The sequence below is a fragment of the Struthio camelus genome, chromosome 6, assembly GCF_040807025.1.
Source record: "Struthio camelus isolate bStrCam1 chromosome 6, bStrCam1.hap1, whole genome shotgun sequence".
NCBI lineage: Eukaryota > Metazoa > Chordata > Aves > Struthioniformes > Struthionidae > Struthio > Struthio camelus.
This window is the reverse complement of record NC_090947.1, coordinates 27398796-27410831: the sequence shown is the minus strand read 5'-3', so window position 1 is coordinate 27410831 and position 12036 is coordinate 27398796. Positions and strand designations below refer to the sequence as shown.

The following is a 12036-nucleotide window of genomic DNA, read 5'->3' as shown; positions in this document are numbered from 1 at the left end:
TTGTTGTTATCCTTTTTTCTCCTGTAACTACTAGCAGTCCAAGGCTGAGGATGGGATTTAAAAGCACAAACTAAATCACTAAAACGTCAGTGTTATTCCAGAATATAATTTCTTCCCCAAGGATTCAACAGAAAAGCAACCATGTAAAGACCAGAAGGCTCTTGTCTTCCAGCAAATCTCAGTTAAGGGATTACTGCAATATTAAGAGGTGTTGCTCAGGAAAGTCAGTTTCACAAAGTTCTCTGCTGAACCATGGTTTAAGGACATTGAAAATTCATGAATTCACTTTCATTTGGCTAACATGGACTATATTTTGCATTACTTTTTTGACGTTACGTTTATTTAACTAATTCTGAGAGGTCTGGTTGAGCAGTGAGTTCTCTGGCTGTTGGTGCCATCTTGACTTTGGTTCCATAAGCGAAACCAACCTATAGAGCATTTCTGGCGGTCTCGTCCTAGTTCACGCTCACGTGCGTCACAACAGCCTCAGCACACTTCCTCCCCTGCTCAAGGCCCAGGAGCAGAATGACAGACGGCAATGAGGTTGGTTCGGTAGAGTTGTGGGAGGGCTGCGACAGAAGGTTTAACACACTGTACCTCCTTTGAGATACCACTTTTACTTCTGTTTTTCAGATCTTCCTAAAATTTATAGTATATATTTGATAAAGAGAACATCTTTCAATGCTTTACTCTTTTTAAATTCTTGAGTCTTAGGGGTGCAGTTTACAAAGGAATGTGCTTCTTTAGTGCTACCTTTGTTATAAAAACCTTTGCCATAAATGTAACCTATATACAAGCAGATTACTGTTCTTATACCTATATACAACCAGACGACTGTTCTTGTAGAAGAAGTTGCTTTTTCGTGCAATGAAATTGTTTTGATCCTCAATACGTACGCTAGAAAAATGCTGCACAACAGTAAACAAAACAAATAGGAGGATATCTTCAAATCTTATGCCTGACACTTATACCAACAAAATCAGTTTACAAATCTGCATGGTTTTCCCTAAAACAGTTTAACTAACACTTAGCACTGAGGCATGGGGTGTGTCCAGAAAAATGCATTTTATTGCCTGGAAACCAAGCTGTTTGGCAGCTGAGAAGCGGTGCCTGCGTTCTCTCCTGTCCCACATGATTAGAACCGTAAATGAAAAATCATCATCAAAATAGCAGTAAATAAAAAAATAATGTTAAATGAAAGGACATAGGATAATATAAAGGTCTCTTAAATATCTAGGCTAGTGACGTGAAACTCATTCAAAACTTAAGAGTACTACAACATTAAATGTAATTATAAAGATATTTTAGCCTCCTTAAGCATATCATTCCATGAGGTATATGCAGCAATATTTTGGATATTTGTCAGTCTGGGAAATACGTGATATTTCAAAGTGGAATATAGTTTTCTCACACAACGTGAAGGACATTCAGTATCATCATCTTAGAACTGTGCAGGGCTTTAGAAAAATTAACTAACTTGCAACCCTTGGGTAGTGAGGGGTTTATAGACAGGAAGCTTATACAGAGATAAAGTGGTTTGCCTAAGGTCACAGCCAGAGCCAGAGCCGAGATCAGTACACAGCAGCGCCTGATTAATGCATTGGATCACTCTGCCCATCTTTCACGAGAAAGGCCAGCTATTTATTTTATTGTAGCATTAAATAAATACTTTAGGAGGTGCTCTTTCAGCTGGGAACTACAAACCCTAGGAGGTGCAGTGCTGTTTAAAACAGCTCAGCGTGCTAGTGTTGCTGGAACTGACAGCCTGCCCCGTTTGTATTTTTAAATCAGACTCCATATAGAAAAAATAATATTCACTGCTTACCTTTCTGTTTTATGCTGTGAATGATTGTCCTTCCCTGTTCATCCATAGCCAGTAGAAATGTGGTAATACATTCATTTTCCCCCTGCAAAGAGCAGGGAATGGATTTATCCTCTGAGTAATCTAAAAGGGGGAAAAAAGGCATCCAGCAGATCAAGAGAAATTTAACATGTAATAACAAGAGAAATTAATGGCATAATGTCTGTCACAGCCTTGTCTGTATACAGTAAAGAGGGAAAGACAAATGCAGAAATGCCCTCACAGAGCTTCTACTAAATTTAACAACTTTTTTTCTGCTCTAAGTTTCTTTGTTTTGCTTTCTTTCAGATTTTTCACTTATATTCCAGAAGAACTGATCCAGGTGCTGTCAATCTGCATTGACCATCAAATGCACCTGATTAATTTGGCGTAGTGTGAATTTCAATGAACTGGAAGTTCTTCCAAGACACTTAACCACCAGCTGTCTAGGAAATGTAATAGTCCCCAATTATAGGACAAAGTAAATAGTAAGTTCTCTTTGATTTAGAGCTACTCCTAGCGTGTCTAGATTATGTTTCAAAAGTAGATATACACGGACCAGACAGAAATTGATACTGTTAAAAGGGCTGCCATTTATTTCTTCCACAATAGTTCTCTCAAAAATTAGCGTGTCATGTATTGTCACAACAGTAAATATAAATTAATAACAGCAAACTGCAATTCTGGAATCTTTGTAATGTGATTCAATGGAAAGCAGATTAAAAAGTAATCTGAGATGACAGTCTGCCCAGTTTTACTTGTCCCTCCATTTAATGTAGATCTGCAGGAAAATTGAATCCATTTTTTTCAATGATTCCTAACTGGGAAACCTTTTCTACTGAGAAAAGTTCATTCAAAAGGCCAGAGGGGAAAAGGGTGAAGCAAGCAGTGACAGGCAATGAAAACTAAGTAAGCTGATCAAAAATTGAGACTACAGGTCCAATGCCAGAAATGCCACAATTCTGAGCCTACCCATTATATAATATTTTTACAGAGCAAAAGCATCCTGCTTCATAACTGCCTTTATAAATATCTCTACAGCTGAATGCTTGTTATATTTCCATATAAACCATGATTTTAAAGAGCATTGGTAAGCTAGCTATGCTTTTCAATACATTTTTTAAAAAACTTCTTTGGTTGTTGTAATTTGTAAAGGTAAGAAAAAACAGTAAGTTTTTCAAACATTTTTTTAATGACAATCGATTGCCATTTCCAATTTGTCCATCCTTTCTTCTCCAGTCAAAGCACTGAACTGAAATTGCATAAGCAACTATGCTAAAAATCTTAAGTTCTCAAACTTAAATATCAAGACAACAAATGAAAAACAGAGTAGGAATCTAACTTGAATAACAGGATTTTAAAGAAAGCTATTGAGCATGAAGAATTAAGTGGTCACTTTTTTTTTTTTTTTTTGAATATATTGCATGCTGTCATAAGGTTTGGTCTTCCCGTATATCGAACACTGGTAAACTGTTCAGAGAGTATGGAAATGTAAGTAGCTGAATACCCTACTGTCATTTTGTCTGCTTTTTATAAACTGAGGATCACAGCTGGTTTGATTTTAGTGGAAACATCCTCTTGATTTGTGGTAGTCTTACATTTAACCTGTTGTCTGTCCTTGATAACATATCGCCTAGAGCGATATGTTATCTATCAAGATAATAGGCAGACAAGACTTGCTGATGTAACAAGACTTGTTTGTGTTGAAAGGACTGAAAACTCCAGACTGAGTGTACTGAATTGGTGACACTCATTACCAGTTCACAGTTCCAATAATACTATCACAAATTTTGCAATATTTGGTGTTTCCCAACTCTTAAGCAAGAAGAATTCCAAAGAATTTCAGCTCTCTTAAAAAAAAAAAAAAAAGTAGCTTCTAGTCCTCCAGAGTGCAGAGGAAAACTTGGAAGCAAGTTCCAAGTATCCTAAAACCCCAGAAAATAGGAATTGCAAATATATTAGTTATTTTTAAAATAAAATTTTTAATTTAGTCATAATTTGAGACCAAGGGATGCAGAAATTTGATTTTGTGCAAGGCCTTAGAAATGAAGGCAGCGATGCTAGTTCAAGTTATTCAGAACTCAACTTATACTTAGCATTTTTATTTCTCAGATGTTGCTTTTAGGGTGAGGGATCACTAAGAGACAGTATTGCTTGGGCTATTTTTAATTCATTTGCACAAAACCTTACCTCTGTAGCTATACCTGTGTAATTAACACCTGTGTAATTTTCTGTTCTTTAGTGAAACACCATACTTTTCCCACCCCTGATAACAGCCTAATTCCATTAATTTCAATGGAAGTTGATATCAGTGGAGTCATACTGGAATAAAAATTGGGTAACAGTAGCAAGATGGAGCCTCAAAATGCAGAAAAGCTAAACTGTGTCATAACAGACACTTAGATAAAGGATGCAACAAAAATGTTGACTGTGAACGTAAGTGTCATTATGAACTCTCCTTTTTGTCTTTTGCTCAACAAAATGCTTTTTGGAGACACTTTCATCTAACTTTGAGAGAGAACAGTAGAGTGCTGAGTTAGAGGCTTATTTAGGCTCCGTCACCCACTTTCCTGCGGGATTAACATTACAGCAGAGCAACAGGGGAGAGAAGCAAATGGTGGATCCAGGGCTTTAGGTATTGTGGTTCCTCCTGGGTAGCAACTAGAGCAGCAAAGATTCACCTTAAACACATCTGGCAAAGAGGTGATCAGCTCCTCTTTTGAATAAAAATCCAAATATTCAAAATAGGTGAAAATAAAATAAATATGCAAAAGAGCTATCTGCCATTGAGATAAGCCATAGCTCAGTAAATGTGAAAGCATCAGCACCTCGACAGCTGCTGTGTCATCACATGCCCTGCTTGATCTGCTAGGCGGGGTGCGCTGGTGCAGGCTTCCTGCCCGGCGGCCGTGCGAGTGACCCTGCTGCAGGAGAGCAGGAAGGGAAACCACAGCCCATGCAGAACTGAAACTCGGTAGGCAGCAGGCACCGTCAAGGGTATAAAACGGGCATCCAAAGAACGACAAAAAAAGTGTGCACTTTTTTTTAACTGCTCCCCAGTTGCAGTCGTTATGTTGTAATGATGGGTAAAAGAAAGTAAATCGGTATTTAAGGCACTAATATTTTACTTAATTATACAACCTAGAGATATTTCAATTTTCAGAAAGTCTTGAAACGCTAAAGAAACTGAAATATAAAACAGAAAGAAGCATTGTGGTGCTATATGAAGTTATGCTAAAAATTCATCTTAAATACTGTGCGGTGGTCTACCTATAGTATTTTTGAAATCTTTGGGTGATCAAGTTTTGATTTTAGGATTTAGGTTTTTTGTTTTCGATACTTTTTTCCTCAGGACTCCTTAATGAGGCTATCTCCATGCCACAACCAATCATCTGAACTTTTATACAAGCATTTTGGAGAAAAAACAATTTGTAACAGCTTTTTTTTTTCTTTGAGGGATTAGAACGGGAACAGTTATCCAGCCTTAACTACAGCGGTTTCTAATTGCTGAAAACAAATTTTGAATCTAAAGAAGTAGCTGACAGTCACAACCAGAGGAGCACACGACTTAAAAAAAGGAAATATGCAGGAACAGGACAGACTATCGTCACTCTCATATTCCTGCTGCCAGTGTGTGTGAATAGAGCCATATGAGTGACTGCTCCTGATTTTGATTAGCATTCACTATATTAGCAAATACAATGACTTACGTATTCTTAGCTACAGACATCTGTCATCTGGTGATAGCAATCTGCAAACTTTACTAACTACATAGGTACGATAAAAGTGCTGAAATGTTTTGGTGTGTGGCTGCTTCCCCTGCCACTTGCAGGCCTTTAACAAGTATTCCTTATCTGTTTTTGAAACTTGTAGAGAACTGTTTGTATTTACGTACAAATACTAATGTCTGAAAAGGCATAACTCAAATAATGTTTTAATAAAAATATAACATTAGAATAAGCTTTCCTTACAAGGGAAATATTTGCAACTTTTGAGCTCTATATTACGGAGTAACACCTTCAAAACCAATAACGCTGGAGTTTCTGACAGGTTTCTGACAGTTTAGCAGACACATGCATACAGCATTCTGTAGAGGCAGACCTCATTAGCCTAATTATTACGTTTGTCTGATTTAATGCTAATATTAGGTCTGTGATGTAGGTATAACACACCTATGTACTGCATCACCTTACAATTGCATTTTGCCATAGGGCTGGAGTTGTTACCATTAGAACAAATACCGAGTGCCTACTGTTCAGGCAAGCATCTTCCTCTACAGGCAAAAAAAGAAGGAAAAAAAGGGGCTTTAATGCAATATTTCATTTCAAGTTACATTTCTTTTTCTGTGAGGGTAATGTTTCATTCAAGGTCAATGTCTATTCTGGGAACTTTCATTGATGGATCGCAGCTGCAGATTACTGTGAGCAATGGATGATGCATTTAGCCTTTAGGATACTAGAAATGTCTCTGTAAAAACCGACAAGAAGCAGAATGTCTTTACACAGATTAAAGGGCTGCGTCTAGGGGAACTGCCTGCTGTAATCAGCAGTCTGCATGACGACTGGAATCAGGTTTTGTGTTTGTAAGACAAAAGAAGCCGCAGCGTAACTTATGGTACAGGCGTGACTTGACCTCAGGGGCTTTCATCAGCTACTGATTTACAGGGAGTGGTATTTATTAAATTCTGTTCTTTCTTATAAAAACTGCTTAGAGAGTCGGTGTGTTCCAGTCAGTTAATGAACCTGGAGGTGTAAAAACAGTTCTGATTCGCAGTTCCTCGCTCCCACAGAACAACTATAGACAGCTAGCAATTGACCTATGAGCACTAATATAAGTCCATGGCAGAGAAACAAGGCTACTTTCAAATATAAAATTACTGAAAGGGGAAACTATCTCTAATCACAAAAAAAAAAAAAAAAAAAGGATTGAGCGTACAAACCCTCCGCAGTGCTGACAGTTGCATCAACCAATTTACATTTGTCACTGCATTCTCCCTGTGACTTGTCATCAGAAGCCAAATGACATTCTACACAGCTCCTGCGGAATATAATTCAACAACTCATCAATCTCTGCCTGTCACAAAGCACCAATATAAAGGCAAGTACATATGTATCTACATTTTAAAAAAAGCTAAACAAAAGGTCTTGTGCTATGGATACAGTAGTTCTCAGAAATATGATAGGTATTGCCACCAAAAAAAAGAAAAAAAAACTGAATAAAGGTATTGTGGATAAGCTCTTTCTTGTCCTCTTTCTCTCCCAGATCTTATTAGCTACCAGACAGAACCCCAGGCTACATTATTCATGTAGGTCTATTAAAGACATAGGGTTACTCACACATAACAGTCATTTTCAAAAATAAATATTCTGAGCTAAGCTTACACTAAATACCAGTCAAAGGAATGTCTATCAAATGAACAATATTTGATATCGACTTCAGAGAGATCAAGCTGGGGCACTTACTATAAGTCTTCCTTTGTTGAAAGTCTCTTGAATAATGTATTATATCTACCAACTGACTAAAAACACTGTTCAGGTGTCTCAACAGATGTCTCTTGAATGTGATTACTTGTCTCAGGAATTACTTACTTAAATGTTAATTATACTAATGCAATTTATTGGAAGAGAATTTCCAAGTTATTTACTTTATTTAATGATGGAATGACTAGGATATTTTTAAAAAAAACAGAGAGTCTAAATCAATTCCCTTAGAAGCCTGTGAAAAATTTAACAGCGACACAATGGGGCTTTTAGTAAGTCCAGAGTTAATTCATGGAAAAAGGAAAAAACAAACACAATTCATATATGAAAATTCTGGAAAGGGAAGGAGAAAGGGAAGGGGGAAAAAAAAGAGAGAGGAGAGGGAAAATAAAAACGGAAAAAAAAATAATATGGAAAAAGAAAAAAGAAAACTAAGTAGAAGAACAACAATCTCAGCAAAACATCCCAAGAAAACCTGTCCATCTCTTGTTGCATTGAGTTACATATCTCCATGAGAATAAAGCTGAGGCTTCCGAGATTATCTCCACAGGATGGAGGTGACCTTATCACTAGCTCTGGAAGCGGTGAATAGAAAGAGTGAGTGGGTAATGGGATAGCCTCTATCTAACGGAGATAAATTCAGTGTTGTTGGTGTTTTTGTCATATTTGCCATGTTTCTCATACTACCACTCTCTTTTTCTCAGCTGCCTATCCATTAATCTCCATCCCCCCTGACCTGGTCTTTTAGCTCTTTCGGTTACCCTATCCAAGTATTCCAAATGTTCTGTCTCTTTTGGCTTTCCTTGCCCTGCATTTCAGCAATGGAAGTGACCGCAAGAGAGAGAGAAAAGATCTAACATTGTGTAGAATATACATGTTTGAATAGGCTAATGTCCATCATGTAACTTAATATTCCTTATTATTCTCTGCCAAGCTGGGCACAGCAAAGCAGCATCATTGTACTTAGCATTTAGAGCTCTTGTACACAAAATTTTTCTGTACTTAAACTATGCTTACTTAGGCCTATGTGCCTGAGGTTTGGACAAACTGATCAGCTTGCTTTGATAGGTCAAATTCAGCGGTAACATAAATGACAACTAAATTACATGTCACAAAATAGATTCTCCTCTCACATATAGTATACTTTGGAAAGGCATGCATGAAAATACAACTTGAGAGAGAGCTTATGGTGGAAGAGAAATGGGCCTCGGTTCTAAATAAATAGATGTTACATAGTCATGAAACATTAATGCAACTTACACTGACTCAGGGCTTAGCAAGCAAAACCAATGTCATTAATAACTAGTGGTCTGTGATTCCTAGCTTAAATTTGCACTTATGCCTGCTCATTATGGACAGACTTCAGCCCTGCAAGAGCTCAAGTAATACATGCATAAGCTTGTGTGTATTTAGAGGGGGTCAGTTTTATTTTGCATACACTTTTTAGTTGCTTTTCCTATCATGAACAGTAGCACACACCATGCATCACAGCAGGCAACCTACATATGTTTTGTATGCTCAGTGAATAGGAGACACTTTACCATTTACAGTCAATTTATCACAAACTTACACACGACATACAACTATCCACTGATTTCATTCCTAGACTATGACCTAGTTTATCACGGTTGGGCCTGTTTAATTCAACCAAGTTGAACCGAATTTGGCATATGAACTTGTGCATATGTAAAGCCTGCGCAGGGATTATGACCTTATTAATTCACATACAGAAGAAGATTAATCCAAATTCCAGACTTTTCTCGGTTTGTTCCCTGTGAGTTCTCCTTTTTTGCTACAGTGGCTGTGCTGGGGTTTTTTCATTCTGTACTGTGGAGAGAAGGAGATTCGTCTGTATTTGCCGGATATTATCACTTAAGGCCACCATGCTGATTACTTGTACTATCAGAAACAACGGTGGAAATGTGATCTTTTACTTGTGCTATCTGGAGGTGTTTAAACCACTTTCCTTAAAGGTCTTTTGTACAGGAGCAATGCTGAGAAATGGTTGATGTCTGAGTTATGACCACTCCTCAAGGACACAGAGAAACTCATATTTTGGTCTGTAGATCCAATGAAATTGCAGCAGTAAACACACTCCTGAGTCAGTAGATACCTGAATGATACAAAAATCAGAGAGGGTAAAACCAGCACGTTACCGTTTGGAACTGCAAGGGTCACCGCACAGAGGGCATTTTTCACATGTGCTGCCTGAAGCCCCTGGATGTGTGCAAGCACACGACCCGCAGATGCATTCGCCTCTCCCACTGCACAGCGTCCCATCCTCAGAAACGCAGGAGCCAGTGTCAGTTGTGCAATTACAGTATTCACCAGTCCATCCACTGTGGCACACGCATTCACCGCAATCACAGTCACCGTTGCCTGGAAAAACAATCATTATACCTAAGGTGAGTGTTTTAACATAAACCTGAATGATTGTCTTTAAAATCATTCTCCTTAATAACAGATGTTTTCACCACTGCAACTGTTTGTACTCTTCAACCATCCCTCTTCCTCCCCCAAAATTTCAATTTTAAGCTAGAGGATCAAATTTTCACTTAGGCTGGCTGCAAGCCAGCGCAACGCCATTCACTTCACTGGAGTCCTCCGGATAGATTCTTATCTCCCGACCGTGCACAACCTGATGGGTAAATCCTCTTTCGCTAACAGAAGCATAATTCCAGTCTATCTAGTCAGCACCCTGTCGTTGCAGGTTCATGCCAGTTTAATCCTATTCCCAGTTTTACCAGAACCACTTCCGATTTATAATGGTGTAGCCCAGAAAAATAATAAATGCAAACTCTCTAATTCTTATTATATTCGTATTGAGAACAGCTGAAATCATTTAGGTTACTGAGTTAAAATTTTAAAAGATCACAATTAGCATAAAAGGGATTAATTAGATGGGTGCACTTTGGTAATTATGTCAGAGTGAAATTGTACAGTGCTTAACACTAATGTGTGTCAATATACTTACCTAAACTTCCTTGGAGCTACAACCATTACAGCTATTAAAAGTCTGACCCAGTGTGCTGAAAGCTGATCTGCTCCAGTAAAGTTACGCCAACTTGTATTAGCTATGGAGTGCTTACCGACGTATCATTTTAAAATTTGAAAACAAAGTTAAAAATTGTATACTGGTTTTAAATTAAAGATAATTCAGAAATACTAAATTGCAGCACTTTATACGGAATTGATTATAATTTAATATATCACAAAAAGAGATATTCATAAGATCATAGCTAAGAATGAGACAATAATGATCTAAAATATAGACAGTTAAAAACAGTTCAGAGGGAACCTACCTCCACATTGAAGTCCTCTATATCTCACACAAGAGAAGTCATCGCATTCACAGTGTGGCCCGTAAACTTTTCCATACATTGAGGAGTGACAAACACACTGTCCACAATAGCAGTCACCTCTCCCGCTGCAGGAACTCTGTTCTGCAGAGCCCTTGCAAGAATTAGTGCCGAGTGAATTTTCATCACATTCACAGTGGGGACCCATGTAGCCAGGGTTGCAGATACACACTCCACACTCAAAAGATCCCTTCCCCTTGTTGCACTTTGAGCTGTTCACCTCAGCCTTCGCCTGACAGTTACAGCTGCATTGTGGATGAATTTCAATTTCCAGGGCATCACTGAGACCCACTGGTTTTATCACAACATGCCTTCTATTTTTTTCGCAGGTAGGGAGACTTACAGTCATATTAAAAGAGACCTGGAAGAGAAAATGTTGTCTGTTCAGAACTGCGGTACATACAGGACTGCAGGATAGTCTGGAAGCACGTGCATAGGAGCACAAGAATGCATTGGATATTGCCAGATTTCTTGTAATTCATTTGAGGGATATTATTTAATAAAGAACAACCTTCTACCTTGGTAGTCTAAATTCTCTGTAATTAATGTCTTTTGAGAATCTGTTCTTTACTTACTGTATCTCCCACTTTCACATGCGAGCATTTCCTCTGATGCTGAAAAAAGGTCTCATTGTTACAGATTGCAGTGAAAGAGAGATTGAGTCCTTCTGTGTCTCCGAAGACCTCCAGTTCTACTTCAGATCTCAGCTCCTTAAAGAAAAAGGAGTGATGAATGGATTGATAACATTACCAAATGCTGCTAATGTTCCACATCTGTGTAACATGGACTGTAATTTATCCCTACTTATACAGGAGTAAATTCATGGGTTTGGCACTTCATTTACATACTTCTCTATTGCAAGAAAAATGGAGAACGAGTAAAAGAAAAAAATGCCACCAGCAACAGCTTTCAGATGAAAGCAATGCTAGTATCAGTTTAATATCTAGTATCATGGTGCTTATTTCCTGTCCTTGCAGGGGAATAAATTCAATGCTTTATTAAATCATCTTTCATTACTAAGTGCTCTGTTGACTGATACAGGTTTTGGCTGTGGTCTTACTGAGGAATGGATGTGTATCTCTGATTGCATTGCTACCACTGTGCGTTTCTTGATTAGCCAGTGTATATCAATATTGTTCTTTGTTTATCTCCACTATCTGAATCAAGCCTTACAAACTCTCTTACAGCAGAGCAGATGCTGAGTTCAGTTTTGCCTCAGTGTGAGGCCTCCACGACTTGGCCTGATGTTCCCAGGGCAAGAGCCAGGATCTAGTTCTGCAATTAGCTCACACGGCTTTGTTCTTTTTTTCTCTGGATGGAAACTGTTGCTTCATGAGCTGTTGATGCTATTGGAAGA

The 12036-nt window shown here is 38.1% G+C and overlaps 1 protein-coding gene across 6 annotated transcripts in view; it reads right to left on the bottom strand.

Moving 5' to 3' along the window:
- ITGB6 (integrin subunit beta 6) overlaps positions 1–12036 on the bottom strand; it is a 57983-nt gene that overhangs the window by 10684 nt on the left and 35263 nt on the right. For all 6 annotated transcript variants that reach the window (XR_011141938.1, XR_011141937.1, XM_009676130.2 and 3 more), the window contains 5 exons: positions 11255–11389; positions 10623–11040; positions 9477–9699; positions 6780–6877; positions 1826–1945 (listed from right to left, as the gene is read on the bottom strand). Coding sequence is in view for 4 of the 6 variants with exons in the window: in XM_009676130.2 (XP_009674425.2) it covers positions 1826–1945; positions 6780–6877; positions 9477–9699; positions 10623–11040; positions 11255–11389 (994 nt within the window). In the remaining 2 variants the exon portion in view is untranslated. The remainder of the gene's footprint in view (positions 1–1825; positions 1946–6779; positions 6878–9476; positions 9700–10622; positions 11041–11254; positions 11390–12036) is intronic.